The sequence below is a fragment of the Sinocyclocheilus grahami genome, unplaced genomic scaffold (genome assembly GCF_001515645.1).
Source record: "Sinocyclocheilus grahami isolate Dianchi unplaced genomic scaffold, SAMN03320097.WGS_v1.1 scaffold108.1, whole genome shotgun sequence".
NCBI classification, from domain to species: domain Eukaryota; kingdom Metazoa; phylum Chordata; class Actinopteri; order Cypriniformes; family Cyprinidae; genus Sinocyclocheilus; species Sinocyclocheilus grahami.
Window position 1 is genome coordinate 195,998 of NW_015505287.1, and position 19,168 is coordinate 215,165.

Here is a 19,168-nt window from a genome sequence, read left to right on the forward strand (position 1 = left end):
CGCGTGCGTCAAGCCTCATCCATACTGCCAGATGCTCTCATGAAGACTTGCGGTGCGGAGCCGGGTGCGAGTATAAACGAGCATTACGAGACAGGCTGCGTGAGTGCGGCAAGCATGAACGGCTCGTCCGTGACATTCGCAACGCGTGGGGCAGTGAGGAGCGAGTATGAGAAGCATTCACAGACACAGGCTGTGTGTGCGCATTATAAACTTATTTCAAAATCTGTTGGGGAGATAAAATGTGTAAGATAACGTTCAGGTACTAACAAAAACATCTAAGAATGTAACTTTTATTCTCCAGTACTGAAAACAGAACCGAGAAGGGAGCGTTTGATATGCGCTGTGACGCAGCTCTTGGAAATTACATTTTTTGTTCGTTGTCTGTCATTTCGAAGCTTAAGTTGCATACGGTTTTCTTTAGTTTTAATTTGCCTAACTATCGATCTGACCCAGTAGACGCCATAATCCCACTCTGTCTCTCCCGTCCCGCGTTCCGGTATATATATATATTTTTAATGGTGGGTGTTTACGCAGTTGACTAGAGCAGTGCTGATTGGGGAGAACGGAGGTGCGCTCACTCTTGCCCAGGGCAAGTAAGACTGCAACTCAAGGCTGGCAGTCATGCATATGCTCTGGAACAGAGTAATATCGCGTTCACATCGCAGGCTTTGCGATTAGGAAATCGCAACGTCTCAAATCGCGATTTCAATTCGATTTCGATTAATCGCACAGTCCTACCTGGAGCTCAATCAATTTTTCTGACAAGTGCAGAACTAGGGTTGCCATGTCCAATGAGGTAAAATAAGGCATACATTTCCCACTTCCCCAACACTTTCCATTCTGAGCCAAAGGCTCCATCATTAGGGGAAAAAAAACATTAAACACAGGACAAATTGTTCTGTTTTGAATTAATACAACATCATTTATCTTTAAATATGGACTGATCATGTAAGACAGATCATGGACTGTGATGCACATGTAAACAAACAATTTCAGAGTTTGAGATGTAAATGAAATTCTGTGTTATGAAACATGGCTACTGATGCCTATAGAGTGAACAGACACTTGGCCTATCCAGTTACACTGAAGTAATAAAGAGAAAACAGGCCAAATGCTATTATTCCTAATCACCACAAAAACTACCTATTATATTAAAATGACAGAAAATGGCTTTATACATTACAATTAACCCTTGGTTTGTCTCTTTTTTGGGTGTTTTCTGCTGGTTCGTGAAAAACAGGATGGTTTAATGATAGTACTGTTGACATCAAAGCCATTCAGCATTATTATTCATCTCATTCTGTTCCTCTCCCTATTTCTTTCACAGAGAAAAAAGAAAGAGCCCAAAAGAGAGAATGTCAAATAATGTGCATCAAATAAAAAAAGAAGAGAGAGAATAGAGAACCAAGGAGTGGGAGAGGACGAGAGAAAGGTGTTTAGAGTTTAGTCTTTGAATCCGTTTGTTAATCAGTATATTGTGAACAAGAATTTTACATTATAGTAAGGGTCTTGATCCACCAAACAGTGGGAGACTTCACTCAGTTGGGCATTAAAATTTAGCTGTAAAACATACAGTACAATGACAGTACAGTTATAGTGTAATTTCTTTAGTTCATTCATCGTAGCTGCTCAAGATTACAGTAACATTATGAAATATGTTAATAACTATTTAACAACTAATGAACCAGTTAGCTTAGCTAATGCAGTCAATCTGAAGTGATAGCAACCCACACCTGTGTTGAAAACATCTGGCTTGTAAGCATTTTTTCACATATTAGCATAATATAGGCAGATGTTTAATGTAAATGTGAGCACTAGAACTGTGTGAACTTTGAGTCTATTCGTTTGCTTTGTACCTTGGTTAGCCTTAAATGTCCTAAAATAGAACTTGATTCAGTGTAAATAATTTATAGGGTGTGTGCATTGTTTTGGCAGGAAGATCTAGACATCAGTTCTGAATCTGACTGAGGAATCATCATGTGATTGAAGTGGAAAATTATACATTATATCATATTATATTATATTATTGCCAGGATTATGGACTGGCTTTGTTTTTTTCCCTCCCCATGTGTTCCGTGTCCCAGTTAATTGACTGATTCCATGCACATGTGTTCCCCTGATTGCCCTGTGTTTACAAGTCCCAGTCTGTTCAGTTTGTATTAGTCGGGTCTTGAACGTCATCCTTGTGTTCTGTGTCTCCATGTTGGATTATTAAAGACTCTAATTTTGTGAAATCTCCACATCTCCTCGTTCCCTTGCTCCAGCGTATCGTGACAATTATATTATATTATATAATAAAACTAATATATCATATTAGTTTCATCCATACCTTTTTATCTTTTAATGGTTTTTTTATAGAAATTTACAATTCAGACATTAAATAAAATATATTTAGGTAAAATGTTGTCTGTCAGTGTTATTGAATTATGATGATTTTTTTTTATTTTATTTATCACATAAGTCTAAATGCTTCACAAATGGATGCAGTAATGTTTTAAAGTACTTACAATATGCCTTACACAAGAATTTTAAAAGATAGGAAAAAAAGTATCTACGTATAAGCATTAACATTATGGTATTTTTAAGTGTTTCATATTTTACAAAGAAAAAACTTTACTCAATTTTTTTAAATTAAATCCACTAACTGTATCTAATAATTGTATATTCTTTACTTGAAAACATCAGTTTCTGAGTGAAAATCTGTTTCCTAGCCTTTTCAAGTAAATTGATAATTCTAAAAATAATTATTATTTATTATTATTATTTTCAGTTCTGCAACAATTATTTATATCCAACTTAGAAATTTTCATGACTTGAATTTTTTTTATAATTTTTTAATTCATAAAATCTAATTAATTAAATTATTAATGTTTATTTAATTATATTCATTCAAAAATCACAATTTTGAAATTCACTGAATTTTTGGGGGGTTTGCTATGACCGTGGGAACCCTGTACTGAACTACTTTAGATCCGCCCCGAGGAGGTTTTGGTTTTGGTTTTGGTTTTCAAGAGTATCGCAGTTTGTCCCAGTATGACAGAACACATTTCCCTGAAGGGCATGGGTGTTTGAGAGCCCCAAAATACATACACACATCAATGTCAACACACACAGACACACATTCACAGAATTATGATGAGAGACTCTGGCATTCTGTGAACAGCAGGGCTTTTTAAACACGACAACATCAGTGAATGCACCTACTCACTGTAACCACTGACACAAAGTGTCACAGCTGTCAGTACATCTCACATCTAGAGACACAGCACCATTAATCTCATCTCTAACTCAAACATGAGTCAACGGTGTATATGAGGGCAAAAGCAGAAACCATCCAACATGCACATAAACGAAACACTTCCTTGCATAACCTTTCCCTTAGTGTGTGTGCGTCAATGAGACAGTAAAAATGAGAAATCATTAGAAACATTTTGTTTAAAAACATGTACCAACTCAGAAATATAGGGCCAGATTTACTAAACAGGACAAATTAGCGTTAGAGCGCAATTCCATAAAAGCACCGATGGGAGGGGAAAACTCTGCGGGTGATTTATTAACAATGCGCACATTAAAGAACAAATAAGAACTCATTTCCATTATGACCAGCATAATCTACCAAGAGCAGCACAAATTATCGCCCGTTTTAAGACATGCTTTTTTAGGCGTTAAATAACGCAAACAGCAATAAATTGATGAGTGTAAATCTTAGTAAATCGCGCTGCATGATTCATTTTAATACTCTCCTCCCATAAGATCGAAAGGGAAACTCTTACAAATGCATATTCAATAAGGTGAGCCACAAAAAAAACTGTGTATGCCTTTTCAGCGCTAATTTCCCACTGCGTGGCATTCCTGACTTCCTACACTGTAAAAAATTAAAAGTTGAGAAAACTTAAAAGTTTAAGGCAACCAGCTTCACAAGATTTTTGAGTTTTCTTAACTTGTTGTTTTCAGTTTATACAACAAAAAGTTGAGAAAACACAAAAAATCTCCTGAAGCTGGTTGCCTTGAACTTTTAAGTCTTCTCAACTTTTCATTTTTTACAGGGTAGTTTTTTAACGCCAAATGAGGGTTTGCGCTGGCACAAGCTGATAGTAAATCTGGCCCATAATATTTGTATTCAGTTTGTATTTGTACATTTTTAGGAGAAAAAAAATACTTATTTGTGTTCTGATACTTATAACCATCAAGTATAATGCATTTCAGAGTAAATAACATCAGTACATTTTCCTAAGGTTACTCCATTTTTATTTTTTCAAATATTTCAATTCAGATTGTAAATAAATGCATATGAATTAATGGGTCAAAGTGTATCTGGAAACAAGGAATATGAAGGGGGTAACAAGTCTCAAAATTCTTTACATTTAGTTACATTAAAAATCATCAAAATATTAAACTGACATCATATTTTTAAGTCTATTTTAATAATAATATCGATATTACTCAAGATAAGATTTAAGCGTATATTATTAAACTGTAAAGTCCATTTCATTTACTTCTATACAGCAGTTTTCTACACCTGATGGATAATGCCAACTTATAGCTTACAGCTACATTTGCTTAAATGTTTTCAGATGGATTACCATGGAGTGTCTAGTCATGTACAACATAATAACAAGAAATGACAGGAGTGTATGATGATAACAAGAGAGGAGAGGCAGAGAAGAGTGGAGGTTGAAAGTGTGAGGCAGGTCTGATAAAGGCAGCTGCTGACCTTTACTGGCACTGATAATACAACAAGAAACAAAGTTACACAGGCAGGAAATTGGCTTGTCGCAAGGATAGAAAATAATGCTCCCAGAATATGAGGAGAAAGATGAGGGGCATTTCATCCTCTGCTCGTCTGGAATATAAATGCCAGTTTGTCATAGAATTTTTAAGATAATTATTTTTTTTTAAATATAAAAAGCTTAATAAAACAATCCTGAATAAAATAAAAAGCAGTTAAACAATTTTTTCCCAAACTTATTAAGAACACGTGTATTTATGTTTATGTCATTTGCAGATCTCTGAAGTACTTGTATAATTGGGAATAAGCACAGGACAGATGCTTTGCGAGGTCTGATGTGTTGCTTTTTGAAGCGGCACATGTCTGCAGGTTTACCTGTTTTCAATTTGGTTGTGTATGTTTTGCTTTTCAGAGTTAAAAGGAACGAGCAATATTTTTCACATTATCCACCACAGCCATCACTTATCTGCCTCACTGCACACTTTACATTTAAATTTACCCTTATGCATTTGGCCCACACTCACTTTTATTAAAAGCAACCTGCATTGCATTTCAAGGTGTCCCTTTTTTTTAATCAGTTTATGCATTCCCCGGGAGTTACATGACACGTCACACTGGCTAGAAATATCAAAAGTAATGAAATACAGCAATGCTGATGGTGATGTTGTACTATTTTACATTTTTGGTACCATATTATTTTTCAGTACTAGTATACAAATGCAGGAGTTTAATTGTCATGAATCCCCCTATTTTAGCACCAGATGTTTATGCTGCTTACCACAGGTTTGAAAAATGTTGAAAGGGATAGGTGTATATGACTTTCTTCTTTCAGACAATTGCAATCAGAGTTATTAAAAAAATGTCCTGGCTCTTCCAAGCTTTAAAATGCCAGTGAATGGGTGCTGAGATTTTGAAATCCAATAAAGTGCATCCATTCATCATAAAAAGTGCTCCACATGGCTCCGGGGTAAATAAAGGCCTTCTGAAGTGAAGTGATGTGTTTGTGTAAGAATAATATCCATATTTAAAACTTTATAAACCGTAATCTCTAGCTTCCGCTAACCGTTGTTTGCACATTCACAAGAGGGTGGCGGATGATGTAGGACGTAGGCACAGCGTAAGCTCCATTGAAAAGTGACAAACGCGGAAGCGCAGCGGACAGAGCAAAACAAAACACCAGTCACAAATTAATACAAAACGAGGATTTGTAAAGAAAAATGTCGATATAAGCCAAGAGGAGACTGGTTTTCCTTTGCTTGAAACTAAACTTGGTTCTCGCAAGACTAACTCTGATTGTATTCATCTGAAAGAAGAAAGTCATATACACCTGGCTTGAGGCGAGGGCGAGTAAATCATGGGGCAATTTTCATTTTTGGGTCAACTATCTCTTTAAAAAGTGGGTATGGTAAGCTGCAGTATTAAAGTTTCCCACAAATGCACACTGCAATTTACCACTCACACAACAAAATGAACAAATATATTAAACACGTTTTTTAAAGCTCTCAGTACATTACACAAATACACATATATCCTGTGACAACTATAATTTAATGCACAAATGCATTCACCAGCCACTGTATTAGGTGCACCTGTTCACCTGCTCGTAGGGCTGGACAATAATTCAATATCAATATGTATCGCGATATAATTTTTTTCAATAACGGTGATATGATTTTTAAACACATTTCCGATATTTCGATATACATTACCAGTTTCCCATACATTGATTTATTTGTGCCGTTTGTCTTCGTTGAATAAACATGAGCACTGCACGTTTCAAAATCATAACACGGCGCGGGTGATTTATATGAATGTATCTCTGAAGGGAATTGACTATCTTCAGAAAAGTTTCGATGGCATTTTGATTTGATCTGATAAAGTAGCATTCAGGAGCGGAGCTGCTTTGATTACAGCCATTACTGGGGAAACCGCTAGTTTTTTCACTCTAAAAGCGCCTCCTGCTGGCAAAATGAGTTTCCAAGGCTGCATTTATTTGATCCAAAGTACAGCAAAAACAGTAAAATTTTGCAATATTTTTACTATTTAAAATTGCTTTCTATTTGAATAGATTTTAAAATGTAATTTATTCCTGTAATCTAGCTATGTATGATTACAGGAATAAATTACACATAGCTAAATTTTCAGCATCATTACTCCAGTCTTCAGTGTCACATGATCCTTCAGAAATCATTCTAATATGCTGATTTGCTGATTATCAATATATGAATAGAAAGATCCAAAGATCAGCATTTATCTGAAATAAAAAGCTTTTGTAACATTATAAACTATTCCATTCAGTATAATTTTTATTATTTTTTTGGGAAAGAAATTATAGAAATTAATACTTTTATTTAGCAAGAATGCTTAAAATTGATCAAAAGTGATGATAAAGGCATTTATAATGTTACAAAGGATTTCTATTTCAGATAAACAGTGTTCATATCGATATCGGAATTATATCGTATCGAAATTAAGAAATATATCGTGATATCAATTTTGGCCATATCGTCCAGTCCTACCTGCTCGGTATCACAAATATCCGCCAATCACATGGCAGCAACACAATGCATGTAGACATGGCCAAGATGATCTTCTCAAGTTCAAACCAAGGATCAGAACGGAGAAGAAAGGTGATTTTGAATGTGCCATGGTTGTTGGTGCCAGATGGGCTGGTCCGAGTATTTCCGAAACTGCTGATCTACTGGGATTTTCATGTATAAAAATTTCCAGGGTTTACAGTGAAGGTTCCAAAAAAATATACAGTGAACAGCAGTTCTGTGGGCGAAAACGCCTTGCTGATGCCAGAGGTCAGTGCAATATGGCTAGACTAGTTTGAGCTGATAGAAAGGCAACAATAACTCAAATAACCACTCGTTACAACCGAGGTATGCAGAAGTGCTTCGAGGCTAAACACAGCATATTTAACCTTGAAGCAGTGTAATGTTTTCTACAGCAGCAGGAAACACTGGGTGCCACTTCTCTCAGCTAAGAACAGGAAACTGAGGCTACAATTCCCACAGGCTCACCAAAATTGGACAATAGAAGACTGGAAAAAGGTTGCCTGGTCTCATGAGTCTCGATTTCTGCTGCAACATTCGGATGTTAGGGTCAAAATGTGGTGTAAACAACATGAAAGAATGGATCCATCCTGCCTTGTATTAACAGTTCAGGCAAGTGGTGTAATGGTGAAGGGATATTTTCTTGGAACACTTTGGGCCCCTTAGTACCAAATGAGCATTGTTTAAATGCCACAGCCTACCTGAGTATTGTTGACCATGTCTTTCCCTTTTATGACTAGCAGGATAAGGCTCCATGTCACAAAGCTCAAATCATCTTAAACTGGTTTCCTGAACATGACAAATGTGTTCATTACACTTAAATGTCCTCCAATGTCATCAAATCTCAATCCAATTAAGCATCTTTCCAACGTCATGGAATGGAATGTTTTCAGCACCTTGCAGAAAATGTTGAAATCTCAAACTATTACCAACCTAGATATAAAGTTAGGGTTACCAATTTAACAACTTAACCCCTAAAACGACCATAAAGGACGAAAAAGACTTTACTGTTTAAACAATAGTTTAAGCAGTAAAGTTTATACAGACAAATCAGTTTAAGGGCTTTTAGAAAATCAAAAACTACACCTTTGATTTGAAATCCTCCAAAAAGTGGCCATGTTTACTATGTACTATGCTTCTCCACAAAGGTGATCTTTGAAAACATTTACATTTAGTCATTTAGTGGACACTTTTATCCAAAGCGACTTACAAATGCTGACAATAGCAGCAATCAAAATCGACAAAAGAGCAACAATATGCAAGTGCTGTGACAAAGGACAGGTTGAAATTATTTTGTGTTAAGCAACTTTATGCCAGAAATGCTGCCAAGTGATCTTCACTTGTACCAGGAATACTTTAACAGTAATAAAACTTGAAACATGCAGAGTTTCTCTCACAAAGTAAGGAATCTGGAGGATTTCAGCAGAGAGGAAAACATGCTATTGCTGCACTCTATTAACATACTTTGGGGCAAAGCTTTAGGAAACTGGTCCTGGATCTGAGGAGAGATGAGGCTATCTGCTGACACTGACTAACACTGACACATTGTTAGAGAGAGAGAACAGATGGAGATGATAATCAGCATGAGAGAAAGTGCAGTGCAGTAATGAGATGTCTGAGAGTTTGGCCCAAGGATATTGAGATGCCAGTTTTATCTTTGTGTGTTTGTGCATGTGTATGCATGCACGTGCTCATGTGTGTATTATTCCAAGGTCTCCATGAGCCACAGGCAATGAAAACACAAGTTATATTATTTTAAAATACAGATTTTTAAGTTAGTGGTCTCATGTGAGGATGGGTTTATCATTAGATGTTAATTAGTTTCGAATAATGTGTGTGTGCGCATACAATGTCCAATTCTAAGTTTGTTTATCCAACCATGAAATTCATTTAGAGTCTTTAGAAGAACAAAGAACAAATCACCAATAAAAGGCACAATGTTCATATGTTGATTATTTGAATAAGTACTATGGTAATTCCATTTTTTTTTTTTAAGTACCACATAAATACCATAGTCGATGAATATGTTCATCATTCAGTATAGGGATATGCCAAACTATGTATTTTCAAAACTGACGAATTGATGGGTTACCAGAATGGGCACAGTATTAAACTTTTGTTTATTTGTTTTGTAGTTTTTTAATGTAAAATACTTGCCCCATCCCAAAGTAATATCAATGTTTTTTTTCTTACTCTTTTTTTTTACAATTCTATTTGGCGATAGTACTGGCACTGAAATTACAGCAGCTTTAAGAAGGCCTGTATAATACTGTAAATGAATGTATTATATAAATATGCATACAGTCAGGTCCATAAATATTTGGACACAGGCACAATTTTTATTATTTTAGCTGCTGACCAAAACATTTACGTTACAGTTATATAATGAAGATGGGCTTAAAGTGAACATTCTCAATTCATCAAAATTGGAGGAAAGGTTCAGGAATTTCAGCTCTTTAATATGTACCTACCCCCATTTTCAAGGGACCATGAGTAATTGGACAATTGACTCAAAAGCTGTTTCATGTGGGCTATTCTTTAAGGGTCTGGAGTTGATTCTAAGTGTGCCATTTGCAAATGGAAACTGTTGCTGTAAACTCACATCATGCGGTCAAAGGATCTCTCCATACAAGTGAAACAGACAATTGTTAGGCTTCAAAAACAAAACAAATCCATCAGAGAGATAGCAGGAACATTAGGAGTGGTCAAATCAACAGTTTGGTACATTCTGAGAAAAAAAGAATGCACTAATGAGCTCAGCAACATAAAAAGACCTGGACGCCCACGGAGGACAACAGTTGTGGATGATCAGAGGATCCTCTCCATGGTAAAGAAAAACCCTTTCACAACATCCAGCCAAGTGAAGAACACCCTCCAGGAGGCAGACGGGTCACTGTCAAAGTCTACAATCAAGAGAAGACTTCACCACAAGGTGCAAACAAGGCCAGATTAGACTTTGCCAAAAAACATCTAAAAAAGCCAGACCACTTCTGGAAAAGCATTCTTTGGACGGCTGAAATTAAGATCAACCTGTACCACAATGACAGGATTAAAAAAAAGTATGGAAAAGGCTTGGAACAGCTCATGATCCAAAGCATACAACTTCATCTGTGAAACATGGAGGAGCAGTGTGATGGCATGAGCATGCATGGCTTCCAGTGGGTTACTGGTGTTTATTGATGACGTGACAGAGGACAGAAGCAGCCGGATGAATTCTGAAGTGTATAGAGATATACTCTCTGGCCAGATTCAGCCAAATGCACAGAGTTGATTGGGCAGCGCTTCATAGTACAAATGGACAATGACCCAAAACATACTGCAAAAGCAACCCAGGAGTTTTTGAAGTTAAAAAAGTTGATTATTCTGCAATGGCCAAGTCAATCTCCTGATTTCAACCTGATTGAGCATGCATTTCACTTGCTGAAGACAAAACTAAAGGCAGAAAGACCCACAAACAAACAACAACTGAAGTCAGCTGCAGTAAAGGCCTGGCAAAGCATCACAAAGGAGGAAACCCAGTCTCTGATGTCCATGAGTTCCAGACTTAAGGCAGTCATTGCCTGCAAAGGATTCTCAACAAAATATTAAAAATGAACATTTTATTTATGATTATATTTATTTGTCCAGTTACATTTGAGCCCCTGAAAATCTGCACTTTCTTTTTTTATCTTGTTCGTTTTATTTTAATTCTATTCTGTATGCCACCATTGCGGGAAGTCGTGGCCTAATGGTTAGAGAGTCGGACTCGTAACCCAAAGGGTGTGGGTTCGAGTCTCGTACCGGCAGGGATTGTAGGTGGGGGGGGTGAATGTACAGCGCTCTCTCCCACCTTCAATACCACGACTGAGGTGCCCTTGAGCAAGGCACCGAACCCCCAACTGCTCCCCGGGCGCCGCAGCATAAATGGCTGCTCACTGCTCCGGGTGTGTGTTCACGGTGTGTGTGTTCACTGTGTGTGTATGCACTAAGGATGGGTTAAATGCAGAGCACTAATTCCTAGTATGGGTCACCATACTTGGTCACATGTCACGTCACTTATACAGAGCTGAAATTATGAAAATTGTGTCAGTGTCCAAATATATATGGAACTAACATATGTATGTATGTATTTCTAATCTATCTCTAAATTAAAATACTAAAAAGTTCTAATAAAGCATTAGAGGCTCTAGATAAAATAAAAAAACAAACAAAAAAACGCACAACTATCAATAATTAAATCCATAGCTAAAAATCAGCAACTACTGTAATCAAAGAACATACGGTTCCTAAAACTTCTAGAATCACAGAACAAATTGTAGTTAATACATATATTTAGGCACAGGTTAATAAAAAAAAAGGTTTGAAAAGCTGTTTTGTCATAACTGCAGAACATATTGGAACTATTTTTAGCATATACTGAGAGGGATATTGAGTGACACAATAATGAATATTGTGTTGGAGATGCTGAAGATACTAAGTGCAGCTCTTGAACATGATTATTCACAGGACTTATATAGGTATTCACAGGACAATAGGTATACAACAAATAACTGTCCTGAAAATTCTCTCACTCTTAAAAACCTTAAACAAAACTATGCAAGAAAAGTTCAACCAAAAATTAAACTTCTCTCATTATTTAAATCACCTCCATCTCATTTCTTGGCTCACCACTAAATGTCCAATGTAAAATCAAGATCCTGAACCACTGGACTACTCTAATCATAGGTCGGTTGCGGGATGACTAGTTGACCATTCAAAACAAACAAAAAAACGCACAACTATCAATAATTAAATCCATAGCTAAAAATCAGCAACTACTGTAATCAAAGAACATACGGTTCCTAAAACTTCTAGAATCACAGAACAAATTGTAGTTAATACATATATTTAGGCACAATGCTCTCTTCTGTTAATAAAAAAAAAGGTTTGAAAAGCTGTTTTGTCATAACTGCAGAACATATTGGAACTATTTTTAGCATATACTGAGAGGGATATTGAGTGACACAATAATGAATATTGTGTTGGAGATGCTGAAGATACTAAGTGCAGCTCTTGAACATGATTATTCACAGGACTTATATAGGTATTCACAGGACAATAGGTATACAACAAATAACTGTCCTGAAAATTCTCTCACTCTTAAAAACCTTAAACAAAACTATGCAAGAAAAGTTCAACCAAAAATTAAACTTCTCTCATTATTTAAATCACCTCCATCTCATTTCTTGGCTCACCACTAAATGTCCAATGTAAAATCAAGATCCTGAACCACTGGACTACTCTAATCATAGGTCGGTTGCGGGATGACTAGTTGACCATTCCAAGTAATTCCACTGAGTATATTATTCAGTATGGTATAGATCAAAGCACTGTGGTTTTACCACAATATACCATCAAAGTACCACCTCAGAATAAGTGTTGTTCAATATGATTAACAGGAAGATTATCCTTTGGCAAAACTGCTATAAATTCTGTGTGGCTGAATAAAGTGGTTAGACTAATATAGGAACAACTGGAGGTTGTGGGAAGGGTGATCAGCGGTGCTGCATCCCGCTGATCTGAGAGCTGCTGCTGAAATTGTGCTGAGGGGGTGGAGCTAACACAGAGTTTTAGCCGGGTTAATCGAGGTGCAGAGATCTGCTCTTCATCACACTTCTTCCTCAAGTTAAGAAGCTCTGCTCTGCTGGGTTACTTGTGTGAGTGTAAAACCAAAGACACACACGTGCTAACCACTGTGCAATGCATTGTTAGAAGAGTTAAGACATTCTCTCACCTGCTATTCAGTAAACACAAACAACCAAGCACATACATGCACATACATAGACTCACATTCTTCAGATTCTCATTAGCACTCCCACACACACACACAAAGCAAAATATATCTGACAGTAGCAGAACTGAAGAGGCAGAGCTGTTCTTTGCGACATATATGTCCCAAGAGCTATGAAAAGATTGGTCTGCTTTCACTCCCTGCAGGTGTGATACTTTTTTTCCTCTCATTTACCCTGCAGCATATGCTGCCTTCAGGTGCACTTGGGAAACTTCAATGGATGTCACATATGAACATCATGTGTTCAAGTTGGAAACGTAACAGAATTAGCCAAACAATTATATTCTAAACCTTAAAAACAAAACTACACCTGAAAATTATGAAAATTTCTAGGGATGCACGATATTATCGGACCAATATCGGAATCGGCAGATAATGGCTTTAAAATGTAAATATCGGCATCATCCCGATATGAAAAATTATGCCGATATGTCTTGCCGATAAGAGGAATACATTAACTCACATGTGCTCAGGGTGTGCTAGCGATTAGATCATGTCAGCAGTGTGGCTCATTCTTGAAGCAAAGTTTTGCCTGAATGATGATTAGAATCACGGTTTTGGATCACTGCATTTAAACTGAGAATACACATACAGAATGATGCGTTCGGTGTGTGATAGAGTAAACAGTAATAGCACGTGCAGTGGCAGCAGTGGCAGCCTCCCCCAGGTCCTAATGCCATTCGGAAAAAAGTTTTAATTTCATAGGGGGCGCTGTTGTCCTACTTCTAATTAAATGGAAGCAAAATACACAAATAATATTTAGACCGTGTTTCTGATTAAATAAAGAAGTAATTGATGCCATAAAATCATGAGTATGTTTTGATTTAAAGGTCAGAAGCTATGGCTTACATGAACAAAAAAAAATCACAAACATGACACTTAAATTAAAAAAATTTATATATACTGATTTATTTATTCATGTGTAATATGTTATATATTTTTAAACAAATTATGAGCTCTAAAATATTTTCAGAATTTTTACAACTCTTTTACTTTAGACCATTTACAAATGTTAAATCCTAAAATAAAGTGTTACGGTAACCACTGCATCTTTCTGAAAAAAAAAATGCAGTGATTAATATATAGCTTATTTATAGTTATTTTCAAATCTTCAATGTACTGTCATTATAAAATAACTTTATTATTGTTTATTTAATTTTAACAAATAAGTTATTGTTAAAAACTAACCAAAATGTAAAATAATTATATATCGGTATCGGCATCGACTATCGGCCAAAATTAGTTGAAAATTATTGGCATATCGGATATCGGCAAAAATCCAATATCGTGCATCTCTAAAGATTTCTATAACTCATTTCTATCACTCCTTTCACTTATTTATATCACTTATTTATACATGGTATCAAAGCTCAATATTTTGTTACATAAAGAAATCTGTGAAAGTTGCATAATTAACTTTAAACTTCTTGTCTATAAGCTGTTTTGTACATCGCACGTTTAAAATGACTGACATTCAAATACAATAAAATTACTTGCAAAATCATTAATTCCATTCATTACAGACTTGCAAATAAAATCCTAAATGAAATCTGTTTATTATATGAAGCAAACTTATCTTGTCACAAAACCACTTGATTCAAATGTATTCATATTATGACGCTTTAACCTTTTGGGATCTTTTAAATAGTCATTCTTTTTTCAGAGAATGGTAACACAACTTTCCAACTCTAGCACCAGTGCTATGTGCAAAAAAAATACAATAAATAAAAATACATAAATAAAAAAAATGTACAGTCCTGTCAGTACAACATAAGAAACAGTAACTCAGTCATTCATATTACTTAACTATATTACACAATAACTATAAAATTAAGGTCAGGAACCAATTAGTAAGTTTGGGGTAAGTGAGAATTACTTACTTTCTTTTTTTTAGCTGTTTTCAACACTAATAATAATAAGAATTTATTCTTGAACAGCAAATCAGCATATTAGAATGATTTCTGAAGGATCATGTGACACTGAAGACTGCAGTAATGGCCACTACAAAATTCAGTTTGACATCACAGGAATAAATTACATTTTACAATATTACAACAGACAATAAACAGTTATTTTAAATTATTAGAGTTATTTTAAATTACAATTACTTTAATAATATTTCAAAACACTACTGTTTTTACTATATTTTTGATCAAATAAAAGCAGCCTTGGTGAACAGATGATGGTAAAAAACATTTTTAAAAATCCTACCAACCCCAAACTTTTGAATGGTAGTGTTATTTTTATAAAAAAAATTTACCGAGGGTCTGAAATGATTTTCAGTGGTAAATGATGCAATGCTTAAATTATATTGAAACCAGAACATTTAATTAATGCTTCAGGCTTGTTTTGCAAACTCTGGGATGATTCCCAGAAAAACAACAGGCTCAGAGTACACACATACAACAGCATTCTAAATAGTGTGTGTACTGTATGTGTGCAGGAAAAGGAGTGTTTATAAACTCACGTTCTCTGCAGAAGGAGACAATAATCCACCGTGACGGGAACCATGTCCTGCAGAGGAGAAAAGAGAAAGAACAAGCAGGAGCAGAATGAGAATTCATTAATGCATGGTAATAAAATGTATTAATAACATCAGTGCTACCAAAGTAAACTAGAAAATGAGAAAGAAATCTGTGTTTGTAGAACCTGGAAGAAAGCTTAACAGATTTCTACAGAACTAGAACAATGCAGATTTATAAAATCAATAAATAAGCAACAAATAATGTTTAAAATATTGTAAATTTCATCTATCTGATATATATCCCAGCCCTAAATATTATAGAACCACAGTCCATCTAATATGGGTGAAGTATTAAATATGCACATTTCTCTTGTGGTAAAACTGACTGTGAAAGTGTGTCTGACAGACAGGCAGTTAGAGCAGCATAACATTCCACATTGCCCTAGATATACAGAGCTAAATCTGCCATTTGGCCATGGTGAGTGCCTTATTTTTGTGATGACAGAGTGCTTCTTAATGGCAAAAAGAAATCGGAGAGCGAGCGAGACCCAGAGGCAGGGGAGAGATGACATTAGTGGGCCATTATTGTATGTGGTTTTTCGCCTTATGATTAGATGCGGTTTAAAAATGGATGCCGCAGGTCTAAAGACTGACATAAAGGAGACTGTCTGCATCGCTCTCTCAGTCTGCTCTCCTCACTCTCACCTCTCGAAAAAGCCTCTAAAATGCTAAAAACTCTTCAGCTCTGTCTTAAAAAGTATCTACATCTTTAAATAATAATAATAATATGGAAAATTGATAAGATAACACCATTTGAGAGGGATTCTATTGGTGACCCATTACCTGGAAGTGTTGCTCCATCACCTGGATTTTCCCTTGCTCTGGACATTTTTTCAGAGAGCGATCCACATACTGTAACAAAATTTCCACCATCTGTGAAGAGAGAGAATTTGTCATTTATTTGCACAACAACAAGTAAATTTAGCCATCATAACGCTCATTTACAGCGCTGCAGATAGATAAATTAATTTAGAAATCTGTTATACAGGAAAATCAAATACTGTCTCAATAAGAAAAAAATTTATTCACAGTATAAAGAAGTGGGATTCCAATAAGATCCTTAGTTCAGTTAGAGAACAAAGCTGAAATATTTTTAATCAATCGATTTAAACCCCAAACCCCAAACCAGCTCAACCAGGTTTAACTCTGGAGACAGTGCTAGCCATTTCATGATTTGAAGCTACTATCCTATTCTACTCTTCGAGATCATCTCTGACATATCCTGAAGGCATGTTTTAGGCCATTATCCTGTTGAAGGATGAACCCCTTAATAAGATGAAGTAAACCAGAGGGTGCTGCATTTTTTGTTCAGCTAAGTTTGGTAACACTGGATCCAACAAAAAAATTGAAGTAAAGATGTATGTACAGCAGTGTGACTGCATTAACAAGAATCTTACCTTGTCTGCAACCACACCTTTTCTCTTAGCAGGGTCTGCAAATAGACCTGTTACATAAACACATCCCGTTAGGTCTACATTACTATCTGCATTTTGTGGTATCATTAGAGCATTTGAATCTTAATTCTATCAAACAGTATTCTAAATCCTTTTTTTGTGTGTGTGTTTAACTTTTGTACAAAAGCTTTGAGGTCTGAAAGCTGTAATAATTTTCACAAAGATTGAGAAAGTACTGTAACAGTAATTTGGTTCAACAGAAGTGTAGATGTGAACAGAAGGACCGACCTAGCACAGCTTTGCCGGTGCCCTCGTGGAAGGACCAGGCAAGAGACAGAGCCTCCATGAACTTCTCCTGTTTCAAAAGATGGTCCACACGCTGCAGGACGTCAGAAGTCCCATTACTATCAGATTCATTATTGTGACACAGATATAACATTTGTGGTGTGCTATAAAATTATGCCTTACCTCACGCCAGTTCCTCAGGGTCATGATGTGCACAGACTACAAAAAAAAAAAAAATTAGTGATAAATTAACAAATCTGAAACAGGGCTGAGCAATAAGGGACGGACGTCTGATCACCCAGAGCAGTGCAAGAGAGTTTTGAGCCAAATGATAGAACTGTCAATTTTACCAGATGGATGCTGTGCTGTTGCTATATCTTCAATTGCTCTTCACATAAATACATTTATATCTTCAAAAATTACACATTTGTTTGTCTGTATTAAACCAAACATTGTTATTGCAAATTGTGCTGATTTAAATACATTACCAAATTTTCTATATGGCAGATATAGGAATGGTGGGATTTTAAACAAGTGGCACATTTGGTGGGGAAAAAAGAACAGAAAAAATATAAATATACACTATCATTCAAATAAATGCTGCTCTTTTGAATGTTCTACTCAATAAAGAATCCTGAAAATAAAAAATAAAATAATATATGTCACGGTTTCCACAAAAATATTAAGCAGCACAACTGTTTTCAACAATGATAGTTAAATTAATAATATTTTACAACATTACTTTTTAATGCATTTTTCACATTAAACACCTTATTGACCCCAAACTTTTAAATAATATTAATAAGTGAAGTGAAGTGAACTGAAGTGTGGCCAAGTATGGTGTCCCATACTAGGAATTTGTGCTCTGCATTTAACCCATCCAAGTGCACACACACAGCAGTGAAGTGAAGTGAAGATAGTGAAGTGAAGTGAAGTGAAGCGAAGATAGTGAAATGAAGTGAAGTGATGTGAAGTGTGGCCAAGTATGGTGTCCCATACTCGGAATTTGCTCTGCATTGAACCCATCCAAGTGCACACACACAGCAGTGAAGTGAAGATAGTGAAGTGAAGTGAAGTGAAGTGAAGTAAAGTGAAGTGAGGCCAAGTATGATGTCCCATACTCGAAATTTGTGCTCTGCTTTGAACCCATCCAAGTGCACACACACAGCAGTGAAGTGAAGTGAGGCCAAGTATGATGTCCCATACTCGAAATTTGTGCTCTGCTTTGAACCCATCCAAGTGCACACACACAGCAGTGAAGTGAAGTGAGGCCAAGTATGATGTCCCATACTCGAAATTTGTGCTCTGCATTGAACCCATCCAAGTGCACACACACAGCAGTGAAGTGAAGATAGTGAAGTGAAGTGAAGTGAAGTAAAGTGAAGTGAGGCCAAGTATGGTGTCCCATACTCGAAATTTGTGCTCTGCATTGAACCCATCCAAGTGCACACACACAGAGCAGTGAAGTGAAGTGAAGTGAAGTGAAGTGAAGTGAAGTGAAGTGAGGCCAAGAATCGAATCGTGAGTTGAGTGAATCGTTACATCCCTAGTGGACAGCCAATGCTGTGGCACCCGGGGAGCAGTTGGGGGTTCGGTGCCTTGCTCAAGGGTCTCACCTCAGTCGTGGTATTGAAGGTGGAGAGAGCGCTGGTTATTCACTCATTCCACCTACAATTCCTGCCGGACCTGAGATTCAAACCCGCAACCTACGGGTTGCAAGTCCAACTCTATCAATTAGGCCACGACTGCCTAATGATATGTAATAGAAAATAATAATAGAAAATTATACTTTTTAATTGGCCCCCTATAAACATTTATTATATTTAGAATGGACCAGTGTACAAAGCACAGTGAGGTATAGATACGTAT

At 36.2% G+C, this 19,168-nt stretch overlaps 1 protein-coding gene across 1 annotated transcript in view; it reads right to left on the reverse strand.

Moving 5' to 3' along the window:
* Positions 1–19,168, reverse strand: part of LOC107588851 (vacuolar protein sorting-associated protein 8 homolog) — a 134,076-nt gene that overhangs the window by 92,576 nt on the left and 22,332 nt on the right. The window contains exons 17-21 of the mRNA XM_016277092.1: positions 17,483–17,518; positions 17,303–17,393; positions 17,018–17,064; positions 16,404–16,493; positions 15,564–15,610 (exon numbers count right to left, since the gene is read on the reverse strand). Coding sequence (XP_016132578.1) covers positions 15,564–15,610; positions 16,404–16,493; positions 17,018–17,064; positions 17,303–17,393; positions 17,483–17,518 — 311 coding nt within the window. The remainder of the gene's footprint in view (positions 1–15,563; positions 15,611–16,403; positions 16,494–17,017; positions 17,065–17,302; positions 17,394–17,482; positions 17,519–19,168) is intronic.